Source organism: Ascaphus truei, chromosome 5, assembly GCF_040206685.1.
Source record: "Ascaphus truei isolate aAscTru1 chromosome 5, aAscTru1.hap1, whole genome shotgun sequence".
NCBI classification, from domain to species: Eukaryota; Metazoa; Chordata; class Amphibia; order Anura; family Ascaphidae; genus Ascaphus; species Ascaphus truei.
In genome coordinates this window covers 105,473,055-105,499,414 of record NC_134487.1, presented here as the reverse complement: position 1 = coordinate 105,499,414, position 26,360 = coordinate 105,473,055, and the positions used below count along the sequence as shown (strand labels likewise).

Genomic DNA, 26,360 nt, shown 5'->3' with positions numbered 1-26,360 from the left:
ATATATATATATATATATATATATATATATATATATATATATATATATATATATATATATATATATATATATATATATGCAAATATAGCTGTATGCTCATCTGCATGTCTTAGGCAGGTCTGCAACCCCACCTTTCCCCATTATCACCCAGCATACAGCACTTCCACTGCAGCAAGGGATTCTGGGAAATGACATGCAAATGAGCACACAGTGTCACTTTTTGCCTCAATAACCATTTTTAACATGGTTCCCTATAGGCTTAAGCTTGCTGCATGGTCACAGCTTCGAGCACAGCCAGGGTTAAGGTGCATACCCAGAAAACCACCCACAGACAGCTGTTTCGACCTTGATGGGTCTCATCAGTGTGGGGTTGATTTTACTGGGAATGCAAGAGAGGCTTATGGGATAGGCCAAACCATAATACTGAGTTAAGTTATGGTGAGTAAAAAAGTGACAAAAACCCTCCACAGGAAAGCAAATATGCAAATATAGCTGTATGCTCATCTGCATGTCTTAGGCAGGTCTGCAACCCCGCCTTTCCCCATTATCACCCAGCATACAGCACTTCCACTGCAGCAAGGGATTCTGGGAAATGACATGCAAATGAGCACACAGTGTCACTTTTTGCCTCAATAACCATTTTTAACATGGTTCCCTATAGGCTTAAGCTTGCTGCATGGTCACAGCTTCGAGCACAGCCAGGGTTAAGGTGCATACCCAGAAAACCACCCACAGACAGCTTTTTTTTTTTTTGTAGCCCGGGTGGTGAAAAAGTGATTCCACCTCAAAAACCGTGCTCGTGGTCAAGTGAGACCAGGTGCTCAAAACTTGTGACAAAGTCCGCTCCGGAGAGTAGGCCAGTCCGTGCCATAAGCAGTCCTCTCCAGCCGAGGCCTTGGAGTCCTGCTGTTACATCGACGTCGTCATCCGAGGAATCCGACGTCCATCCTGTTCCCTCCTAGTGCAGCTGACGCCGCAGGAGGGTCCAAGTCTTTAGGGTGTTCGGCTGACGCCTACTAACCCACCGCAATCTTCCCCCGAAGGGATGGCGACTACTAGCCAGCACTACAGTCTTTGCTCTCCGGAGAGAGGGGTGACGATAACCCGACAAACGAAACATCAAAAATCCATAGTGCGAGTGCTCCGGTGCTCTGTGCAATGCAGTGCAGGAGGTGCTCAAACGTACAACACAAAAAGGGTGTGCACAAGTGCACGCCTGGCCCTTTGCAAGGCCAGGCGGTGTCAAAAATAATTGGCTTGTCCCCTCAGCGGAAGGCAATAAGGGGGGCCAAAGTGCAGGAAAAATAGGGGACGGTGCAAAAAAATCTGTGCAGATCAAGTGCTCATAAGTGGAGGCCGGACGCCAAAACGACCAACCACAGTGCGGCAAGTGATACTCCACCAGGTTATCCAGGCCTGGGGTGCAAGATTAAAAAGCCCGGGCTACTTTGCATCCGCTGCCTCAGCCCATGACCAGACCAAGTGATGCAAATAGGGCCATCCTTCACAGGACAGACCCTACACTTGATCTTAGCCAAAAGGCCGAGAAGCGATGACAGCTGTTTCGACCTTGATGGGTCTCATCAGTGTGGGGTTGATTTTACTGGGAATGCAAGAGAGGCTTATGGGATAGGCCAAACCATAATACTGAGTTAAGTTATGGTGAGTAAAAAAAGTGACAAAAACCCTCCACAGGAAAGCAAATATGCAAATATAGCTGTATGCTCATCTGCATGTCTTAGGCAGGTCTGCAACCCCGCCTTTCCCCATTATCACCCAGCATACAGCACTTCCACTGCAGCAAGGGATTCTGGGAAATGACATGCAAATGAGCACACAGTGTCACTTTTTGCCTCAATAACCATTTTTAACATGGTTCCCTATAGGCTTAAGCTTGCTGCATGGTCACAGCTTCGAGCACAGCCAGGGTTAAGGTGCATACCCAGAAAACCACCCACAGACAGCTGTTTCGACCTTGATGGGTCTCATCAGTGTGGGGTTGATTTTACTGGGAATACAAGAGAGGCTTATGGGATAGGCCAAACCATAATACTGAGTTAAGTTATGGTGAGTAAAAAAAGTGACAAAAACCCTCCACAGGAAAGCAAATATGCAAATATAGCTGTATGCTCATCTGCATGTCTTAGGCAGGTCTGCAACCCCGCCTTTCCCCATTATCACCCAGCATACAGCACTTCCACTGCAGCAAGGGATTCTGGGGAATGACATGCAAATGAGCACACAGTGTCACTTTTTGCCTCAATAACCATTTTTAACATGGTTCCCTATAGGCTTAAGCTTGCTGCATGGTCACAGCTTCGAGCACAGCCAGGGTTAAGGTGCATACCCAGAAAACCACCCACAGACAGCTTTTTTTTTTTTTTTCCTCCCGAGAGGATCCACCCTCTCGCTCATCAGATCCCAGTCCACTTCAGTGGATAGGGAGCTTGCCCTTGGACTGTCCAACCGAAGTCAGACCCGCCCTCGGTGCCCAGTTTCCCTGGAGGTTTCAGCCCGAAAGCCTAGGTCTCCAGGGACATTGATGCCTTCCTCCGTTAGGATTCAGGACATCCGTCTCTTCCTCCCTCTGGCCCGAGGCCCGCAAGGGAGTTCACATCATATCCCCTCTTTCGAGGGTTGTGCGGGTGCACTCCAGCCCCGAAGGGCTGGTTGTTCGAATGCCATCCCCCCTTAGCCCGAAGGCTCAGGGGTTCTGTGGTCCTGGGCCTGGACACCACCTCTCAACTAGCTAGAGGGCCAAATGCTTGCCACAGACCTTTCCTACTGGAGCCCATGTAGGATAGTACTGCATTTGGTCATAGCTGTGCAGGTCGAGAGGAGCACTCATCTCGCTTGATCTTAGCCAAAAGGCCGAGAAGCAATCACGACAGCTTTTTTTTTTTTTTTTTTTTTCCTCCCGAGAGGGTCCACCCTCTCGTTCATCGGATCCCAGTCCACTTCAGTGGATAGGGAGCTTGCCCTTGGACTGTCCAACCGAAGTCAGACCCGCCCTCGGTGCCCAGTTTCCCTGGAGGTTTCAGCCCGAAAGCCTAGGTCTCCAGGGACATTGATGCCTTCCTCCGTTAGGATTCAGGACATCCGTCTCTTCCTCCCTCTGGCCCGAGGCCCGCAAGGGAGTTCACATCATATCCCCTCTTTCGAGGGTTGTGCGGGTGCACCCCAGCCCCGAAGGGCTGGTTGTTCGAATGCCATCCCCCCTTAGCCCGAAGGCTCAGGGGTTCTGTGGTCCTGGGCCTGGACACCACCTCTCAACTAGCTAGAGGGCCAAATGCTTGCCACAGACCTTTCCTACTGGAGCCCATGTAGGATAGTACTGCATTTGGTCATAGCTGTGCAGGTCGAGAGGAGCACTCATCTCGCTTGATCTTAGCCAAAAGGCCGAGAAGCGATCACGACAGCTGTTTTGACCATAATGGGTCTCATCAGTGTGGGGTTGATTTTACTGGGAATGCAAGAGACGCTTATGGGATAGGCCAAACCATAATACTGAGTTAAGTTATGGTGAGTAAAAAAAGTGACAAAAACCCTCCACAGGAAAGCAAATATGCAAATATAGCTGTATGCTCATCTGCATGTCTTAGGCAGGTCTGCAACCCCGCCTTTCCCCATTATCACCCAGCATACAGCACTACCACTGCAGCATGGGATTCTGGGAAATGACATGCAAATGAGCACACAGTGTCACTTTTTGCCTCAATAACCATTTTTAACATGGTTCCCTATAGGCTTAAGCTTGCTGCATGGTCACAGCTTCGAGCACAGCCAGGGTTAAGGTGCATACCCAGAAAACCACCCACAGACAGCTGTTTCGACCTTGATGGGTCTCATATATATTTAGTGTGGGGCTGTTGTGTGTGTTTTATTGTTATTTTTATTGTGGGTAGCGGGGGTGGATGAAGTGGGTATTAGACCCAACGGTGGTTTGTTTAGGGCTTGCGGGTGGGCAGCGGGAGGGCTGAACCCCTTCATGACCGTAGCGGTATTAACCGCTACGGTCGTGAAGGGGTTAAGCGCACCCGCAACCCCCCCGCAAGCCCTAAACAAACAAGGGCAAAATACCCCCTTCACCCATCCCCGCTAGCCACAATAAACCTGGCACGGCGGCTTAACCCCTTCATTGCCTTAGCGGTTAGCCGCTAAGGTAATGAAGTGGCCTTTAAATGCATGTTTCCTGCCTCGGATGCATGCCGGGAGGCTCCGGTGCTGGTATTAATGGTATCAGCTCAGGAGACCCCCGGCATGAATCCCTGCCAGGAAAAAGGCCAGAATTTTTTCTAAGTGCCGATCCGCCGCTCATCAGCAGCCTCTCACCATCAACTTGCCTACTTTTTTTGGCGTGCCTGATTCGGCATAAAAACGCCATTCTAGAGTGGCGAATAGCGGTGCAAAGCTACCCGCCACTACTATAATACAGCGTGGCGGAAAATATGTCTATTTGAGGCGAAAAGTGCCTTCTCGCCTCGCCAATGGCGGAAAAAAAAACCGCCAAACACATTGGTGTTTTTTTTTGATTCTGGCCACGTTTTCGCCCCTTACTGAATAGGGGTAGGCATTTTTGGCGTGAAACGGGTGAGAAGTGCCTTTCCGCCGCTTACTGCATGACCCCCTTTGTGTTTCTTGTATATGCTCTGTTGCTTTTCTATGTCATAGCTGCTTGTAATAGGTGATTTTACATTCCCCGAGGAGCATGACAGCGCTGACTGAGGATTCACACATCGCTGGTTTCCCTGCTGCAATGGTTAACTTTGCTTATTATAGTAGGCATTATTTCACTCTGTTTACTAGGTTTTTCACCAACAGGGCGCCTATTCTGCACATAGGGATTTTCCATGGGCAAACCACCAGGACATACCCGTTTCGGATAAGGATTGGACTATGGACTGTACACTAAGGCTCTTGGACATTGAGCAGGTTTTGCATTAACGATTATCATGTTTTGCCTTTAAGGTGGTTAATGCCCCATTCATCAGTAATGTGATTAGATGCCATACCCAGGCTACATATTATGTATCCATTGCAATGGTCTTGTGACGCTTCTGCCACAGCTTTATGCCAGGGCAGTTTATATTGGCCACGTGCCAGGTCCACGGAAACAGCCACGGATTTGATACTGGGTCCACGAGTGACCAACAGCCTTCCACATCGTCATTTTAACATTTATATTTTTGCACTTAGCACGTTGGAATATTGATTTTTGTATGACAGTGCATGTCTGACCTTGGCCTCATATGCAATTTGTGGTTGGGGCTTTTTTTCTGTTTGCCACATAAGTGACACTGCAGCAATGTGAATAGAGACCACAGTTCAGCTCTATGGCTTCTGCCACACACATACATGTGGAGCCTACACACACCACTTTGGGCTTGGGAGCCACTGTGTGAACTTTAATCCCCCTGCATTGGCTTCCACTATATTTCCTATTGATCTACTAAGTACACATTGTACTGAGTGCTCACTTTGAGGTTACCAAAGGTCAGCACTGCATCTGACATCACGCTGTGCAATCAACTTGATTTGCAGCACCTGTTATTTGTGAGTATTCTAGGGGTATATATATGTCTGTCCTGTAACTGCACCACCTTGACAAAGGTCCCATTCGTGGACCGAAACGTTGGTTTTGTGTTTATTTTTTCAATACACTTGTTTGTTCAATTCTGGACTGCTGCCTGCTGATTTCGTTTCCAAACGCTATCGTATTGCATATATATATATATATAAAAAATTTAAGTTATGGTGGGGGAAAAGGTGACTAAAAAAAACCCTCCACCGTATAGCATATCTATTATATATGTAGCCCTTATACCCCCTAGTACCGAACTACTCATGCTGCTTTCACCTGTGTGGATACCAGGAGGCCTGAGCCTCCGCCACTGGGAGCCTGGGATACACTTATTACACATATTTCACGGTGCAGCGCCTCCACCGGTAAGGGGTCCCAGCATAGTGGGAGGAGTCCCTCACCGGAACCAACATACACAATAATTACACACGATTGTATATGAACAGTATTTACTAAACACATATATTGCATGTACCATATCATAACACAGCAACAGAATATGACCCAATAGTGGCACCGTCCAGGTGAATGTTCCCAAAGCACTAGCAGATTGTCACCCCACAATAACACCTCCCGGGTTGAGAACCCCAAAGTACTGGAGTGCCTGGGCACTTAACCTCTGAGTGTCCACCAGCAAGTTCCTCCCCAAAGAGTGTGTGGGATAGCGCGCTTCCCTGTGTGTTGGGGCCCATTGGTGCACTTGTTAATACCTCCCTGGTCTCAGTCCAGACCAGGACAACAGCAGAAATTTGCAGATCAGCGACGTGGTTCCGTGGCGCGGTCTGATGCTCCTCTCTTGGATGGATCCTCAGTCTGGTTTCTCGGAAGGGGCCTCCAGCTGGATGATACCACTAGGAGCAGTCTCTAATATTGAGTCTTGATCTGCTTCAGGCAACAGGCTGCACTTCTACTTCAGGAAATGTCCTGCAGCATATCTACCAGTAATACTATGGTAACAAGGTCCCTATCTGCGGGCCTTCCCTATAGTATACACATTTCAGTTCATCTACGGTTAGTCAGGGAACTATCTGGAACCTTGGGGGCAATTCTGGCCTAGCCCGCTGAAGCACTGCTCGGGGGACCCTACCTGCACCCTCTCTATCCAGACCTTGACTGCCTCTTCCTGCCCCAGCATGCAGTATATCTCAGTTCCCTTTCCTGTGGAAACAGACAAATCATTGGTTCCCTGGCGTCAGATGGAACTCAGCCCTCAAGAACTATGGGGCTTGTAGTCCCCGCGGGGTCTATATTGTATTGAGGCCGCGTGCTGCGCCTGCGCGATTCCTAATGGCCACCGCGGTGTTCTGCCCATGCGCGAGTCGGAACAGATGCGCGCGCAACCAGCAATGGCTGCACCCTGTGAAGAGGGCCGCCAGCGAGCCCGCCGCACTCCTCGCAACATCCTCCCGGCATCGGAGGTAAGGGGAGGAACAGGAGAACGGCTGGGGGGGGGGGGGGCTGCAGCCAACCAACCAGCCCCCTCCCCGTCACAAAGCCAGGCAGGGAGGAGACACACACACACATATATATACAGGGCAGGGAGGAGACATATCTAGAGTGAGCTGCCACCAACCAACCAGCCCCCCTCCCTCCGTCACACACCGCTGAACAACCCACAGTCAGCCGCCGCAGACAAAACACCCCACCCGCTGCGCGACACGGCCCCTGCTAAGTAACCCCCCCGCCCGCACCCGCAGTGACCCACTGACCAGCCGCCGCAGACAAAACACCCCACCCGCTGCGCGACACGGCCCCTGCTAAGTAACCCCCCCGCCCGCACCCGCAGTGACCCACTGACCAGCCACCGCAGACAAAACACCCCACCCGCTGCGCGACACGACCCCTGCTAAGTAATCCCCCCGGCCGCACCCGCAGTGACCCACTGACCAGCCGCCGCAGACAAAACACCCCACCCGCTGCGCGACACGGCCCCTGCTAAGTAACCACCCCGCTCGCACCGATCTGGCGCCGAACAACCCTAAAGTGAGCCACCGGCGAGCTCTGAAGGGGGGGGGGGGGGGGAGAAATCACAACCAAAAGAGAGCCGTCGCCGGTGAGCTCTGAAGGGGGGGGGGAATCACAACCCTCCCGCCTGCCCCCCAGTGAGCCGCCGCCGGCGAGCTCTGAATGGTGGGGGGGAAATCATAACACTCCCGCCCCCTCAGTGAGCTGCTGCCGGCTAGCTCTGAACAGTGTGTGGGGGGGGGGGAATCGGAGATGTGAAGTGGGGGGGGGGGACCGGACCTGTGACTGGAGGGGGACCAGTGTGGAAAACATTACTTTGTATTTTGACCCTTCAGCAGCCACCGCAGAGAAAACCCGCCGCCCCCCAGTGAGCCGGCACTGCGCAACCCTCCAGCCCGCCCCAACACTGAGCCACAGAGCAACCCTCACGGCCGCCGGGGGGAAGAGAGTGAGGGCTGCTCCGTGAGACTCAGGGGGGACCAGAGCTGTGAACTGGGGGGGAATCGGAGCTGTTAACGGGGGGGGACGGGACGGAGCTGTGAAGGGGGGGGTGAACGGAGCTGTGAACAGGGGGGTGGGGGGGCAATGGACCTGTAAAGGGCGGGAGGACAGGAGCTGTGAACGGAGGGGGGGACCCAAGCTGTGCACGGGGGGGCGCATTCATGTTCGGGGGGCCGGGCCAGATTGCTGTGAATGGGGGAGAAAGAGAGAGGGGGAGAGAGGGGAATGGGCAGAGAGAGGGAGAGAGAGAGGGGGAGCGGAGATAGGGGGGGGTGGGAGCGGGAAAATTAAATCCCGGGCCACGCCAGATATATCAGCTAGCAACATATAAAAATATTACTTGTGCGCACAGTCACATGTCTTAGACAGTAACGTGAATTGTAGTTGGTGGGTGGTCACAGCAACAGGAACTCAGCCGGATACATAAATGAATAAAAACAGCTTTATTGCACTGTAGTGCTGCGCATCACAAAACGGAGAACACCTCTGACGTGTTTCGTTCCGGACGCATTTCGTTCCGTAAAGCTGTTTTTATTCATTTATGTATCCGGCTGAGTTCCTGTTGCTGTGACCACCCACCAACTACAATTCACGTTACTGCGACTACCGGTGTGGAGCACGCAAGCTACGAAGCAGAGCTGGGAGCTGACCTTCATGATTCCCCTCCTGATGAGCACATAGAAATTATTCATTACGCCCGCTTAAAGAGATTCAAGATCGCTGAGACCCAGGGCGCTCTTTACTACCATCCGCAGCATAGCTGCCGGCCCTTGGGGATGACGTCACACGCCAGCGCGACACCCGAGGAGACGAGACCAGCCAGGCACAGGCATTGAAGAGACCGGGTCGGGTAAGGGCAGCAGGCTTTTCCAGTGTGAGTACATGAGAGGGGTGGCCTTTTGGTTGCCTCTTTTCTTGTCTCGGATTTCCCCTGTGCACTAGCCCCCCACCCAGGTTGCACTCCATATCGTTATCTGCCAGAGCCTGGCTGTTGTTCTCCTCCACACAGGATCTTCAAGCCTGCCCAGTAGCTGTTTATTTTCTTTCATACATGTACCAGAGACTGTTTACACACCACTAATACCAGTCCTGTTGTGGATATTGGGAGCACCGGACACTTGGGGTTCATTCCCATATACTACAAACTGACATGTCTTAGACAGGTCTGCAGCCCTGCTTTTCACCATTATCACCTAGTATACAGTGCTTCCACTGCAGTAAGGGATTCTAGAAAATGACATGCAAATGAGCACACAGTGTCACCTTTTGTCTCAAGACCACATTACATGGTTAAACCCTTAAGACAATGCATGCTGCTTTAAACACAGCTTTTAAACATACCTCATCCCATGCTATGGCTGCCCAAGGGTGCCCAAGGGTGTGCCACCAGGTACTGAATCTAAAGGCTCATATACTTTTCACTGTAACGGAGTGCTCACCACAAACAAGGCGTGACCGCGGGTCTGAGGTGAGGATAGATATATAATGCTATCCAGAGCCGCGGGGGCGCGTCTGGAGTGTAGATTGGTCGAGGTAGCCGGGTCGGGTTTGGAAAAGGAAGGATAGTCAAAGATACTTGCCGAGTTCGGGGTTGGAGAGGTGCGGATCTTGCAGGTACTATAGCCAAGGTCAGGATTGGAGAGATACGGATCGTCGTGGTACTTTGCCGAGGTCGGGGTTTGGAGAGATACAGATTGTCGTTGGTAGCCGGGGTCAGGAGTATAGAAGAGTGGAGTCCAGAGAGATAGCCGAAGTCAAGAACAGAGAGCTAGGAACCAAGGAGCAAGACAAGACTGTGGAGGCAAGGGTAGCAGTGAACACTTGGAAACAACAAAGGTTTATGCTCAGCCAATTTGCCAGAGGGCAGGCTGAGCATATATAGGGAGCAATGACCAATGAGAACTGCAGGCTGTGATGAGACACGTCAGTAAGGCTGACTGTGGTAGGCTGTTCAGATGCAGGCGACAGGTGTGGGGAGGATCCCTGATGAGGACAGGTGATGTGGTGCTTGCGCGCGTTGAACGTTCACAGCATGTGCGTGCTGCACGCCAGTAATTTCACTGCATGGCCGCAACCTGGAGGCGGCAACAGTAGAGTCAGTATTTACCCCATAGCCCAGCGGCTGGTAGTGGCGCACATGACATGCTGCAGAAGGCGGAGGAAGAGGCGCGGTTAACGGATCCTTACATTCACACATGGATATTAAATGTTGAATCATTTGTGGATAAATAAATGCTGAAAAAGTACCATGTTTTTGTGGTATTTGTTTGATCAGGTTATCTTTATCTTTATCTATTATTAGGACTTAGATTAAGATCTGATAACAGTTTAGGTTTGAAATATGTGAAAATCCTAAGGGGTTGACACACTTTTTCTCTCACTGTACACCTATTGTCTATCGTGGCCCTCGAAACGTTGTGTGCACTATGTCTCTGGTGCTGTTCTGAGAAGAATAAATAAAGTGAATTAGAAGAAATCCTTTTGTGGTGCTTTGTTCCTTTTGCAGCTGCTGTTATCTTTTTCTATTTGCCATGGTTTCACGCCTAACATGTTGGCCAATAGATTGAATAAAATGACCCAAATTAACTAAATAATTTGTGATTTTGGCTGTGAATTGGTGCATCTCGGTTTACTGTGTACAATTTTAGTTCCTCGCTCCCAGAGGTCGTTTCTTTAGATTTTATTTAATAGTGCCCGTGACTCGTATTATAAAAAATAAAAAATCAATAAAAGTGAAGTTTTATTTTATTATTGGGCACAGTGATTTTTGTGGGGGTACTATTTCTCTAGGATCTGTAGTACTATAGACGGGGTATTTTACTCTCTGGGTTATTTGTACATTACTTTATCTCTGGGAGCCCTGCCGCCATCCCAGTAATATTTCTGAGAATTGAGTGTTGGTTTAAATCCTATATATTTTAGTTTGCTTTGTTGCAGGATTGTCTTATGTGTGTATAGGGGAGAGTTGGTAAATTACCCACAGTAGCAGGAGCAATTCCGTGTAAAAATGTTATCATGGCAAACTTTGTTTCAAAATCTATATTTACAGTTGGTTTACAACAAAGGAGTCACCAGAAGAAAAAAAAGACATTCCTCATCAAATTACCAGTTACGCGTAAAAATAAGTGACTTCTTTTTTTAATGGTAATTTGTTAAACAGTCAGACTAAAGGGGAGATTCACACACTTGAGCTTGATCCCACGTTAACCGCTACTTAAGGCTAGGAAAATAAATGCAGAAGCATTCTGAGATACTCCTTATTGAATCCCGGTTTGCACAGCTCCTGCCAGATAGTAAGGATTCATGTTAAATCTGCAGCAAATCTAACAAACTCAATTGTTTTCCTCTAAACCAGTGGTTTTCAACCTTTTATTTGGTTAAGGAACCCTATGTGAAATTCCTAGGAACCCCAACCCTCTCTAATAGCGCGTCTGAGATCAGATGCATTGAAAGGAACCGCAACCCTCTCTAATAGTGCGTCTGAATTCAGATACATTGTAAATTCTTCTGTGTTTGGTACAATTGTAAAATTACCTGAAAATTACAGAGAACCCTTTAGGGATGCCCAGGGAACCCAAGGTTTCCTAGGAACCCTGGTTGAAAAACACTGCTCTAAACAATGCAACACATTAAAGTTGTATGAAGTATATTTAGCGTTGGAAACTAATGCATGAATAAATGTTTTGGTATATGTACTTTCATTGTCATTTGCCTGCCCCCTGACCACAGGCTATAAAACTTCTTCTGCAGAGAAAATGCATCCTGTACCATTTTTACCACTCTCCAGTTCTGTTAACAGCAGTGTTACAGTGTGGTCTCTATGCAATTGCCCATTGATTCAAAAGTTATAGAGCAGTCAATTCAATGACATCATGAAAAAAAGCTAATATTTTTAGTACACACATCAGCAACTAACACAAGAAAAGGCAGAGCGCAGCCTTACAAGCACAGCAGTAAAAAAAAAACACACAAAAAAAAGTGTGAGTCACTCACACGAAAGAAATTAAATCTGCATAAAAAGAAACATGCAAGAAGAAACACTTGACAACTACTGTAGTCAACACCCCCCACAATTCTTGTCTTCATAACATCATTCCTTGGTCTAAGAAAGCACTTGTAAAGGTTTTATTCCCAGTGAGTATTAGCTGTTAGCTAAGAGTATTGTCTATCATTTGTATGTTTTGTTTCACAATTCAGAAGATATTTTGTAGTTTTGAAAAATGAAAATTCCAAAACCTATTATCAAAAAAATGCAAAGAAAAAAAGTGCTACAACCAAGATTTTCGACTATGGAATACATGCTGATTTTTAAAAAAAAGATTGATACGAGCTACTTATGATCCCCTCAGTCAGTAGTTTTCAACTGGTTGAGCAGGAAGTTGCCAACAATTCCACGAAAATGTTGGATAAAATGATGACATAATAGTTTGTTTTCTATATTGTTAGGAACTCCACAAGATTGTTTCAATAAGTTATTGTATGGATATTTCTAAAATTAAGGTGTGGGTGTGTGTGTATTTTACGTTATGGTGGGTGAAAAAGGAGACAAAAAACCTCCACCGTTAGCATATAGCCAATAAAGAATATCACTTGTGAGCAAATTCACATGTCTTAGACAGGTCTGCACCCTTGCCTTTCAACCATTATCATCAAGCATACAGTGCTCCCACTACAGGAAGGGATTCTGGGAAATGACATACAAATGAGTACACAATGTGCCTTTTAAGCACAGCATAGAATCCCATGCTGCAGGGAGCCTGAGGTGTATCTGGTTCATCCGGTGACAGCACCTCCACCTGTGAAGGATCCTTGCACTGCTGGATACTCCTTGCACAGGACCCAATACAATACACACACTTGCATATATATAGAACAGGTTTACTGAACATCAGATAAGAACATATATATATATATATATATATATATATATATATATATATATATATATATATATACACATAACGGAATAACATATGACACAATGCCCCCATCCGCTTTGTCCCCACCCTGGTGGGGTTTTCCCCCAAAGTACTGAGGTGCCCAGGTGTCCACAGGAGCCAACCCACCCAATGTGTGTGTGACAGCGCTGCCCACAGTAAGAGTGTTGTTGTTGGTGCACTTGTGGAGGTACCTGCCCAGGTGCCCCAGCACCCGGGTATGGCTAAAGAGCAAGGAAAAGAGCAAAAGAAAGGGATCCGCTGATCCAGCGACGTCGTCGTCAGCGAAGCCTCCGGCCGCTGCGTGGGGTGGACTCCCGCTGAAGTGTCCCACCATGAAGAGTCTCTAATTTGGTGGTGGTCTGGTCCCAGACCACAGGCCGCAGATACTGCGCAGCGTCGTGCTGTGTCCCTGACACTTTACAACTACAGGGGCAGTGTCCCTATCTATTGGGCCTGTCCCTGTAGCAGCCACAAGCTTATGGGGGAGTCGGGGCCTAGCTGGGGCCTATAAGGCGAACTCTGGCCTAGTGCAGGGGCCACTGACACCCTGCACACACACCCTCACCCTTCTGTGTCCCAACTCCGACTTTCAGACAAACAGCCGGTAGTTTGTAGAATGTAATAGTGATTAAGAGCTCCATTGTAACCTTCTGATCACTTCATATTTCAAACACTTATATCTCCCAAATGCAGCGTCAGATTTAAAAAAAATAAAATGGGAGTTGGAAAGGGCAAGATGTGCTCTATTAAAGTAAATAAAAAAATAAAAGTCAAAGCTATGGTGTTCAGCGCAGACAGCTGCCTTCGTTTATAAACCGTCTGCAATGCGTTAAAGGGATGGACACAGCCTGCTGATGGGAAAGGAGACTGAAACCGTTTCGCCAGAACGTTGTGGTTAATATTTTAGCAGTGTCAAAATGAGACCAATGTCCTAGAAAGTCCTCGTGAAGAGCTCTCCAACAATGTATAACATGACAAAGTGGAAAAAGGTTGTAGATCGTGTGACAGACAGACTGACACTTGTGAATTATATGTACTGTCTAGACTGTAACGAGTCTCACAATCAGGCAGCAAAGACGTGAATAGAGTAAAAACAGGAACCTGTGCCGGAACTGTACGCCATAAGTATCTTTACTAATAAATACCTATGTGCAGCTAACGTTTCAACTGTGGCCAGTGCCGATGTCCACATTTAAATAAGTAAACCAGTGACACATTTTATGACAGCCTGTAGTTATTTACTTCAAAATGCTCGTAGTCCTCTGTTAAATATGTTGTGAAGCTGTGTTCTCCTGCTCTTGAAGTTTTTCAGTTGTATTTTTTTTAAAAATAGGACTGCACCTTTCCCTGGGAAGGAGAAGGCAGCTTCACAGCATATTTAATAGGAGCCATAGAGTGACAGAAACACACACTTTCTATTATGGACTGATGGAAATGTTCTGCAAACTCCAGTGGGGTTCAGCCTAAATACAATGCTATGGCATGGCTAAAATGTTTCTTGGTGTACAGTATAACATATTACATTTATTACTACTCTTTACCACACCCTCAGAGACACTAGCTCCACCACATCCCCACTGACCAGACACACTAAAAAAAAATAAAGTCCACGCCAACCCTTTCATTGCCAAGGAAGTCAGCAATGCTCAGAAAAGCAAACGCTCTGCAGTCCCCTTTGGAAGCAAAGGGGGCTCATGTGGAGTTTTGTATGTTTCAAATGCTTGTAGAATGCTACAATGTGCAAAAAGGGGATCCCCGCACCATTTGGAAACGGAGTAAAGGAATATCCGGCCAGCCTTTCCACACTTGCAAACAGCAGCCTGCTAATACTCAGTGCATGGCTGCAGCGCAGGCAGATCTGCAGAGGAGGCAGCAGAGAGCAGAGATACTGGTCACGTGGGCCAATTCCTGGAAAGTTCCTGGAAAGCGGCCTTTGCATTTACCAGATAAGGGGAGGGAGAGACAGGGAAACAGATCAGAGGCAAGGGAGGGGGAGAGGAAAGACTCAGACACACACATACATAGACACACACAGAGGGAGAGACCGGGAATGGGGGTGAAAACAGGCTCCCTAACCAGAATCATAACATTCACACTCACAAAACCTACTTTTAATTCCAGTGAAGCTCTGCGTGTGTGTGTGTGTGTGTGGTTTTTTTTTTTTTCCTCCAAAGGATCGGCAGTCTCGTTTCGAGCAGATGGATGTGCAGTTGCAGATTTGGGATGGTGCACAGCTTTAATTCACCTTGCTTGCCGGTGCAAGTCGGTGAGAACAGCTCCAGTGCCCGCAGTGCCCATGGAGCCAGTGCAGTGACTGACTGAGGAGGTGCCCTATAGATCCCGCATGGTTTGTGTGTGTGTGTGTGTGTTTATCCCCCTGCCGGCTTGTTTTATTATTCTAAACAAGGGACCAGGTTGAACTGCAGAAGAAGAAGAAAAAAATATCCAGACTGTGACTTTGAAAGAAAACAGTCTGATCAGAGTTAGGGGAGGGGGGCAGGAGTTTCTTGCAGGCGCTACAACGTCTCAATACCTCCAGTATACAACCTAATATCCATATCCAAATTATAACACCGCGGAGGGGTGTGGGTGGATTTCTTTTTTTTTTTGGAGGAGAATTGGAGCTGAGGGTGAAAACAACAAGATCTTCAGGGAAAAGCAATCCAATAAGATTAGAGGAAGGGGGTTGATCCAGGAATTGCAACCCCCCCCAAGCCACATATTTAGTGTTTAAGTCACATCCTCGGGTTCTTTTGTACAACATTTAATAAAAGGAAGTCAATGCGGGACCCAAGGTCCTCCTCAAGGAGGAACACATCACACGAGAGCAGAAGGTAACAATATATAGCTGTATATGTATATTAAGGTTTCATTCTTTGTGTAAAAGCCCTGAGATGGGGGGGGGGGGGGGGTGGGGGGGGGTGGAGGGGGGTGTGGGGGGTTGCGGTCATTGTGCCAGCCAAGGTGCTGTGTGAGGTTATTATACAGCAGCCTGGTTCCTAGACAGCCTGGAGCATTTGGGATGTGCAGACAGGGGCTGTTCATTCCTGGCTATATTTGCGAGGTGGTAAACGAAGGCCAGGCAGAAAGGTAATGGGACAATTATCCATCAGGAAATGGGGCACCATACTGTATGGCATTGTCGTCCTTGTGGATCACGGGGACCCCTCTGGGTGATAAATGCCAGATGGTGATCCAACCCTTGGGTGTCTTTAAAAAGATTCTGTAATATCAAAAATTATATACATCCATTGTTAAAAAAAAACGTAGCAAAATCTACACGGAATCCTACAAAATGAGATGATAAGACTTTCGTTTTGTAGGATTCTTTGCAAGTTTAGTAAGCTTTTCTGTAAGACCAAAGTAGGTTTTTGGACACCTTGTGAGTTTCCAAGACCATTACATAGGCACCTTCTTTACATATCTGAATATGCAATAGAAAGTGTCTAACTACAGCAGGCTCTATAACCCCCTCCCTCTCTTATCATATATATGTATACCTTTATTTATATAGCGCCCACACCTCAGCGCTTTACAAGAGAGAAGCCATCCTATTCGTTTAAAGTTATCAGTAGATGTATAACCTGTAAGGAATAATGCATTACTGGGTTCTTAAGCTACAAATTATTTTCTTTTTTAAGATTTTTTTTTATTACACTCACATAGAAGTATGGTTTTGTGTGAGCATTTAAAAAGCCCCCAAATGTCCCCCCAGTGCAACAAAAAAGGACCTGATATCTGCGGGACAAGACCAGTGTCAGAAACCGATGTGGTTATAGATTCACCGCTTTCCTCTGCATTGTTTTTTTTCCATTGTTCTCGTTCTTTTTACAATATCAACGAAAAGTCCAGATATGTGAACCTTTTATTCAGATTCCCTTTGTGTACTAGGTTGCCCTGATCCCTTCTGAAAATAAGATATGACTATGTCTAGAAAATGTAAAACAAATTCGATATTAAATGATGCACAGAACTTGTTTTTAAGAAGCTGTACAGTCATAAATTTGTGTAGGATTAGCATTAATTGTCTTTCCAAATGCCTGCCCTTAATACAATCTATATGAATCTGAGCAATATGCGTTGCATTTGATAATCCTTCATTGTAGCCCTTAATGTCCCTTTAGAAACGAGATTTCAAGAAGACTACACACTTGATCAGGTGCCTCGGTTGCAATGTATCTGATCAATTATGATCTCTACATTAAAACATTTGAATCATGTGGGACTCCTTAGACCGTTCAGTGCCTGAGAAGCAACTAACACGTTTCTCAGACACCTAGTAATAACCTTAATAGTTGCCAGGGTTCTGTTATATGTGTATGTGTGTGTAAATAGTGTGTGTGCTTTGAATTGCTTTGTATTGTTTGCATGTATTACATTTGGATATTTACAATAGATAAACGTCTGCAAAATATATGGGTATTTACACACGCGCTTGTATGTTAACGTGTGTGTGTGTGTATATATATATTTAAATTTAATTCTAATAGTACTGTAAAATATAAGCAAATTGTGAGGAATAACTAGTATTCGACCTGTTCCCGTGTCCCCTCCGGATTGCTTTGTGCTCGTGCTGTGTGGCAGGTGTCAGCACGGGAGCAGCGTGAAGAAGACTCCGCTTTGATCCCCACACTATGTGCTGGATGGAGTCCCCTCTGGAGCAATGTCTCAAGCAGCTCTTCCAGTAAACACTGTATTTTGGGCGCCTCTTTCCCCTGTCATACATTTTTACTAGATTAATCTATTCACAAATATATGGATAGTTACTATTTAGTATGATATATATATATATATATATACACACACACACACACACACACACACACACACATATTATACATTCAAATTTGCTGTAACATTGATATAATAACATTTCTGAGATGGTGCTTTTACTATTAGTTTTCCACGAGCCTTCAATTACATTCCCTGTTTTGCTCTTGGCAAAGGTTATTTTTTTTTCTTTCTAATCCTAATCCAACCCAATTTCTTTAATTCCAGGAAGAACACATTACCGAGAGGGAACCGGTCTTGGGTTTTCGGATTAATGTGAAAGAAATGTAATGACCCAAGGCTTTCGGCACCTCACCAGGTAGTGACCATGCACTTGGACCTGCGTTAAAGAAGACTTGGCTTTACATTGGCTGTGTCCTGCTCCTCTCCTCCCCGAGACCCCGTTGACTTGCACGTTGGTGGTAATAGTGGAGCTGCTGTGTGCAGCGGACTGTCCAATGACTCTGAGATCACCCGAGGCGTCAGACAGCGCCAGCACCATACACAGCGGCTCCGGGGACGGGACCTCCCCGCCAGGGGCCAGCCAGGAGGCTCCCGAACAGGAGGACCGCATTGCAGTGTCCATGGGGGAGCTCCGGAGATCAGGTAGGTCTCTATAGAAGAGGAGAGACTCTATCTACAGCCACACCCACTAGATTTAGATGCATCCCACCTCCACTCTCCAATGGGTTAACCCCACCAACATATCAACTACAACTGAAAACCAGGGAGACCGAGCACAGCAGCTGCTCGGTGCTGAAAAGTTTAATCAGAATGGCTCTGAGAGCTGCACCGTGTGAATGGATGGATTTATTCAGACGGGCACGGCCAGTGTTTCTTCTCAGGGGCTGAGTCTAGTTGACAAATGTTCAAGAGCATTAGAAACAGGTTGTACTCAGATGATGGGGCGGAGGTACAGTAATCACTAGGAAGTAATACATACATGTATTACAATACAATACTGTAAATAGCCACTCTGTGTAACCCTCACAGTGCCAGAGAAACTAGAAAAGCACTGCGAAGCAACGGGTTAAATTTATATGAGACTGCATTGGATACAAAAAATAGAAACTGTCCAGTAAACTGGCTACTTTATGGAAATGTACATAGTGAGGTGAGTTGTTATAGTGCATATTTTTGGAAGGGAATTTAAGGTTCCTTTGGGGATTGACCCCTGTAGTGTTGGAGGTGTTAAACCCCAGTGGAACCCTAAATCACTCATCTGGAAGGATCATAAAACATAGTATAAAAAGCCAGAAAGTTTTTCACTGTAAGGCAGTGCCATAGGTCAAGTTCCAGAAGAGAAAAATAACAGTCAGTTAAAATATATTTTATAAGAGATTACATACTAGAATGTTTTAGATTTGAGACTCTGAGGTCTGTTTCCCAATCTAAAAGAAAGTACTGTACTAGGGTTATCCCTCTCCTCCAATGTTGATAGGTATTCACGTTTTTTTAGGTTTTGCGCCTGTTCTGCAAACAAAACCAAAAAACAACAATCCCAAAACATTGCATCATGATACTATTCTGCTTTTTATTTCATAATTATAAGAAACCAAGTAAAACAGAATGTTTAGTTATTTTTAAATAATAAACTTTATGTGACACTCTGTAGATTTATTCCAGTTAAATACAATTCCCAACAGTTGCACAAGCATAGAAAAGATTTTTGTTAAGAAGCAAATACAATTTTATTTCAGGTACAGAATCACTGCATTTAGATGTTAAACTTGAATGTTTATACCTTGTAGCAATGCACATCACCTTCAGATATAGCTAACATGCCTCCATTATTTCACTGGATCAAGGAGATTGTCATTAGATTAAGAAGTGTCGGTATGATGGGTATTTGCTATAGGTGAGAATCAGACATTACAAACCTGCTGAACCTGCTCACTCTCCCAAAGGGAAATCAAGGACATTGTTATAGAGATAAAGGAGACAATCTGCAGATAAACTAAAACTCTGAGCATAAAAACTGTGTACAATCAGTTAATAGGAAACATATTATCTACCACACGTCTTAAACCTCATGCTTGTAATTGAATTGCCTGTTTGCAGGATAAAAATACATTTATATTTGGACCAGGGTTGGATATTTTGAGTGAAAACCAAAAACATGCAAAGCAACTTGGCATAGACAGATATAATGTGTAAACAGACGACTGCATAATGTGCTGGCATTATGCACATGATGTCTAGAAGAAAATTCTGCAGTGTAGTCTGTGATAAGCTTTGAAAAACCAGGCGGTACTCATGTGTCTTTATTATAATTCTACACTGTATGATCTGTTGGTGAAACTTCCCAACATTGGGCTTGCTGGCTTTATCTTGATTTGCCATAACTGATTTTTCTTCTGTGCATGTGAGAAACCATCTGGCATGTACTGTAGTTCTGCGTTTGTTACCTTCGTTCCACAGTGTTATTGGGTGGGGGCGGGGGGGGGGGGGGGGGCGAGTGATATGCTAAACAAAGAGGTGCGCAGTAAACCCTTTTCCATTTCATATTATAGGTATGTGCAGCACATGATTTCAGCAGGGATCATCATATTTGAAAGGATTTTTAGGAAAATCTCCGCTCAGATCTTAGCAATATATAAATGGAACACTATTTTGATTGATGTGACATTTTCCCAGTCTTAAGACCCCATTTGCTTCTTTTCATTTTTCCTATTAAATTATGTTTTTGTATAGAATTTATTAAAATGTGTATTCTTATGGTTTCAATAGACAGATCTGAGTTTTTTTATATTGAAAAAAGTAGTTTATTCTGTGTTTTTGTTTATCAAAATGTTGGTAGACTTTCATGTACATAGTAAATTTAGTCACACATTGAGGGTAAACAATAATCATTTAAACTTCTTGTTAGTGTAGTCTGCTTACTTAGAAAGCTTATATTACCCTTAATTGATCCACAGCCTGTTTAAAAATGATTTTCTCGTTTCTTTGAATCTCCTAAATTAAAGCATATCAGTTATTTATGTTGAGCTGATTTACTAATGATAGTTTAATAATGACTCTACAAACGCACAAACTGTAAACAACAATGACAACAATTCACCTAGTTTTGAGGAATGACAAACAGTCTTATCACCAAAAGATAAAAATGGGGGAGGTGGAGGGAAACCCTTTGAATGCTTTTGTTCACAGTAGAAAAGGTAAAAGCTTAAAAGAAACATTAAAAAAAAACTTGTCAGATTGACATTATTATTATTTTTTAAGCTTTCAACCAGCTCCATTTAACCCTACTAAACATGATCCACTTCTGGTTCACTTTTGCGCACTGTTCATTGTTGGTGCTAGATAAATAAAATGATGCTTCTGTTCTAAAGGGACTGCCCCTTTAAGTGTTCTTCAGCTGGCTGCTTCCATTTTAACTTTTGCATGACATGTGCGGATCTGTTTCCCCTATGGCTTCTTGACACACAAGCAAAATGTCACTTGGCAAATATCTTTGCAGTGACGACTCATGCTAGGCAAGATGGAATCTCGCATTATTGAAGCTTGTAAAAGTACCCAGCACTGAGTGACCCGAACAATAAACCTTTAAATCAGACTGGAGCAACGCACGCAGGTTTATCAGATCTGATAACTCTTGATTGACCTTTTTGTTAATGTTGTTGAATTTTTTTTTTACTTCTCAACACTTGTATTGGAATCATTATTCTTCATTGGGTTGTACAAAAAAAAAGTGTGTAGGAGAGGTTGTGAGTGATATACTATATCCTCTATATCAATTTAATTGGTATGTGAGGTTTGGCGATTGCAAGTATTTTTCATAAAAATATAAACATTTTGGAGATATTAACTACTTTTCCTCTGGAATGCATAAAGCCCAGTGCTTTTACTGGAATCCTTAAAGTACTGGGTTATTGGAAATCCTATTTCACTCTCCCTTGTTTCTTTTTTCACTTCTTTATCAGCAGTAATTGATGTGGGGTTGACATTTTACGTAATACATATTCCTGTATGGAATAAATATGGAAGTTTGCCATAATTAGATTGTAAAATCTTCGGAGCAGGGACTCCTTCCTAAATGTTACTGTTACATCTGAAGCCCCATGATCTGTTATTATTTGTATTATTTGTTATTTATATGATTGTCACGTGTATTACTACTGTGAAGCTGTATGTACATTAATGGCGCTATATAAATAAAGACATACATACATAGAGATTATCATAACCTGCAATAATCTTATCCACATATTATATCGGTATAACACAAGACTTTACACATGTAAACGTGGCATTCCAGAATATGTATTCTGGTGTCAAGAGTACTATGCTATGAGTAAGCAGTAAATTATGAAAGGGGCAGTCCCACAAAACCTTTTTTTTTTTAACCATATTAGTCACCATACCATAATTGGCTTTCTAAGAAAGATTTACTACGCTTTTAAGTACAATTTTTATTTATTTGCTTTCTATTTACAAGTATATTATTTATGTGTGTGTGTGTGTGTGTATATATGTATGTATGTATATATATATATATATATATATATATATATATATATATAAAAAAATTCCGTTTGCTTAATTCTAACCCTTAACTGGTAATTATGTTCTTCTCCTTGGCCTGTTTATTCTAATGATGTCAGCATAATAATTTAGAACACATCAGCAAAGAGGGGAAAAAGTTTGGCTCCACAATTTCCTTGCATATACATGCTCATACAAACAGCCTGATCGTAAAAGAGATTAGGTAAAGATTGTAAAAACACTCCAAAGCATTGAGTTACTATGGAGACATTAGACAGTACTAATCAGGGCTTAAAAAAAACCCATGTGTGCACTTCTCCCCGGGCAGGATGGTGTGAAAAACGGAAAAGTGCTTAGCTGCTGCAGAACCTTTCTGGAAGGAGAGCTGCAAACTGCTCTGCAAACTGCTCTGCTTGCGGAAGTCGCTCCTCACCCTGGTTTGTATAGCGCTGTGGGAAGACAATAGGGGAGATGTATCAGTGTGAAAGTGGACATAGAAACTTATTTTGAGGCATTGCTCCATGTTGTGTTGCTTTTGTATCAGATGTAAGAAAGTGATGCAAATTGTTGCCAGAAAAGTTTACGGCACCTCCGACCTGTCGGATTTTTTTGATGCAAATACAGGATATAAAAGTGATGCAACGAGACGCAGAGTTTGCTCCATCTCATTATAATCTGTGCGTCACGCAACTCCTCCCTAACTCCTCCTTCTTACACGGGCGAAATCGCGAGGGGACGCACACGTGCCAAAACTTGGACCAAAGATCTTGATACATGGTCGCAAAAAAAGGAAAATGAATATGCTGCAATTTGCATGAATAGTGCTTCAAATTTATATGAAGGAGCGGCTCAGCGGGTAAAGACACTGACAGAAAGCAGCAACACTGAGTTTGTAGAATGGGAGCCTTGTTCGAATCCCAGTGTCTGCTCCTTGTGAGCTTGGGCAGGTCACTTTATCTCCGCATGGCACCAAAAAAGAGTTAGTAAGTTCTACAGGGCAGGGACTCGTGCCTGCAAAAATTCTATGTACACGGTCAGTGCCCTACAAGAAAAAAACAGTATGATGCATCTCCCCCACCGTGGGCCACAACTTTGGCAAGCAGTGCGGCGATTTGCAGCTCCGCTTCCCACGAGGTCCTTCAGCAGCTGCGGGTTTTTATGTGCTGCCCCCCCCCATGGTGATCAAGTAATCCCCCACAGTGGACTGGTGCAGGTAAATAAAATGTGTCACCCCCTTCTTATAATTGCGTTAGTTTAAAAAAAAAAAAATGTGTTTGATAGTGTCAATAATTTATATTTAATGCATTAACCCTTTGAGTGCCGGAGGGCCAGAGTTTGACGGCCCATCTGGCACTCGCGATCGTTCCATCACTGATGACGGAAGGGGAGGCGTCCTCCACCTTGTGTTTATCATCAGTGCAAATCGCGTCCTGCGCACCTGACCGGATGTCCCCTAGAAAAGGGGGCATTGTTTTGGGACGTAGCTACTACGTCATGGGGCAGACAACGTGCCAGACACCATGACATAGTAGCTATGTACTAGGGCCCTCAAAGGGTGAAATATGACTCTGCTCTTAGCACATTTTGGTTCTGGGAGGAGCTGTCTCTTTAAAGCTGCAGTTCAGTCAATATCCTGCATGTGTGTTTTTTTTAATAAATCAGTTCTGTTTTAAGAAATAATACTTTTAGCATTTTCTGTTTTTAAAAAAACAACTTTGAAAGACCAATTTTCTTGTATTCTATTTTAACAACCATTTGCTAAGGCACTGCCCCTTCATGTCCTGTCACAAGCCCTGGCACACCCCTTTGTCAGCCCTGCCCTCCCTCTAGCACATGTCAGTGCAGGAGTGCTCATGAATATTCATGAGCTTCCACTGAGAGAAAGAAGCAGAAGAAAAACAGATCCCTTCACTAATGATGTCACCAAATTTCGCCGATCAATACATGGAGAACGAATTGACCTGCAGCTATACAGTTCTTTAGGTAATTAGAGATTGCACACATGAAACTATTGAAGTAAAAAAATAAATTAAAAAAAAAAAAAAAAAGACTGAACTGCAGCTTTAAAGAGACACTCCCGGCAACACATCATTTTTTTTTTAAATTGTATTTTTTAATATGTCTGAAGCAGAGGGTCTGCGGATCGAAACTGTGTTAATTTTCGCTCTGGGGATCCCCTGCTTCCCAAGATACTTACGTCGGAAGGGGATGTCAGTAGCAGCCCAGGTAGGGCTAGTGGCGGCATTAAATGTCCTGCCTCCTGGACGCCAATAGAAAACCGTGACATCATCCCTTGCTGCTTCCTATTGGTCCACATGAGGCAGAATATTTAAACTGCAAAGATAAACCGGCACCCCCTTTCGAGGTAAAGATATCGGGAAACAGGGGGCCCCTGGAGCTGAAATCCATGCGGAAACCCCCTGCTTCAAACCAATAAAAAAAAAACATAATGTCTCCCTAGGAGTGCTCCTTTAAAGGCTTCATAAACTTTCTTTTTACATATTAACGATGCAGGCCAAAAATGTCTTTTTTTTTTTTTTGAACATCTTATTTTGGTTAATCGCTTCCTTGGAAAGATTCCTATCAGCTACTTATGTTTACTTGTTCATAATGATAGCCTCATAATTGCTATACAAAAAATGGACAAACCAAATCAATTCATCTCAAATTTATACTGTAGGACTAACAAGCAGTTTGATCACCAAAAGACATCAAAGATTATAGTAACCCCCCAAACGGTTGTTTAACTTGGAAAAGTCATAGGTTTAAAAAAAATAAAAAAAAATACTTGTCTGATTAAAAGAGAAAAAAAAATTAAATCGATTTACACGTATCCTATTAAATATGCCACTGTTCTTAGTTCAATGTCATTCTTGGAGACTTTATACAACCATATAAGCAACTCCGTTTATGGCAGTGTAGGATAATGATCTCTTTGCCTTGAAAATAAATCTAGTTCAAGGTAGAACTTTGCACTGGCTCTGGAAGGCTGAATTCTGTGGGTTTGTTTTGAGCTCATCAGTTGTAGGGTTTATTTAGTTTTGCTTTTCCTAGAAAATGAAAGTAAAATGTTTGCACATAACTTGAGAGGTGCATTAAAATGTCAGAGTATGGGTAGAGAAAGACAGCAACAACACTGGCAATAATTACACTAGGAAAAAACTGAACATGTACGAGAAATAATTACAGCATGCGGTGTAAAGTAAATACTGTGACACATTACAGTATTCCATCCCTACGGAGAGTAATTGTGAAAAGGATACACACTGTGATTCCATTTGATCACATTCCCAAGGTATATTGATGTATGAACATCTTGGAAAAATGGAGTAATGTATAGCCGACAGAGAAGAGACATTCTTCTTATTACACTGTTTTCTGGATCATGTATTATAATTTTTAACCCCAAGAAGTCTCATTTGCCCAAAGAAACATTTTGTGTTTTATTTTCTATTTTTATTCAAATCTTCATGACATAAGCATTTAAAAGTGCCGTGTACCAGAAACCATGCAACGATCTGTATCAGCCATATTTAAAACGGACCAAAAAGCAGCACATGTGTAATGTTATTTATGATCTTTTATCTGTATGGCGCCAACATATATGACCATTTTTTCAAGAGATATATAGGTATTTCACTGTGTATTTTTGTCACATTGGATGTTGCTCTGGATTCTTTGTTTTTTGTTTTATACAATTAGCCACGCCCAGTAGCACTCCTTTTGACACTTATACCTATATATATATATATATTGTGGTAATTTTGGGGGGTTTCTGAGAGCTTGCTGGGTATCTGTGTGTTTAACGTTCCGTATCAGCCATATTTAAAACGGACCAAAAAGCAGCAAACCTGTAATGTTATTTATGATCTTTTATCCGTATGGCGCCAACATATTTAGCAGCGCAGTACAATGTAGCAGGAAGACCTAGCTTTTTGATTGATTGAAAAGAATATTGCTTTACGGGAAACCTTATTCAGCGCAGTAAAATGTAGCAGGAAGACAATAATATTGTATGTTAGGACAAGCTGAGACGATAGCAATGAGGCCCTTGCTAAAAGGAGCTTACAGTCTTAAATTTTACAGCATATAAATAAAATAACTAAGGGAACCCAAAG

At 44.2% G+C, this 26,360-nt stretch overlaps 1 protein-coding gene across 10 annotated transcripts in view; it reads left to right on the top strand.

Moving 5' to 3' along the window:
- Positions 1 to 26,360, top strand: part of SOCS2 (suppressor of cytokine signaling 2) — a 302,697-nt gene that overhangs the window by 72,416 nt on the left and 203,921 nt on the right. For 2 of the 10 annotated variants that reach the window (XR_012801699.1, XR_012801698.1), the window contains exon 1: positions 18,222 to 18,363. The exons of 1 other annotated variant lie outside the window; for it this stretch is intronic. Coding sequence is in view for 3 of the 9 variants with exons in the window: in XM_075600415.1 (XP_075456530.1) it covers positions 18,216 to 18,363 (148 nt within the window). In the remaining 6 variants the exon portion in view is untranslated. Of the gene's footprint in view, positions 1 to 14,950; positions 15,822 to 15,982; positions 16,078 to 17,985; positions 18,364 to 18,396; positions 18,671 to 26,360 lie in introns of those variants that run through there. 7 more of the 10 variants (XM_075600413.1, XM_075600414.1, XM_075600415.1 and 4 more) reach the window with 7 other exon arrangements.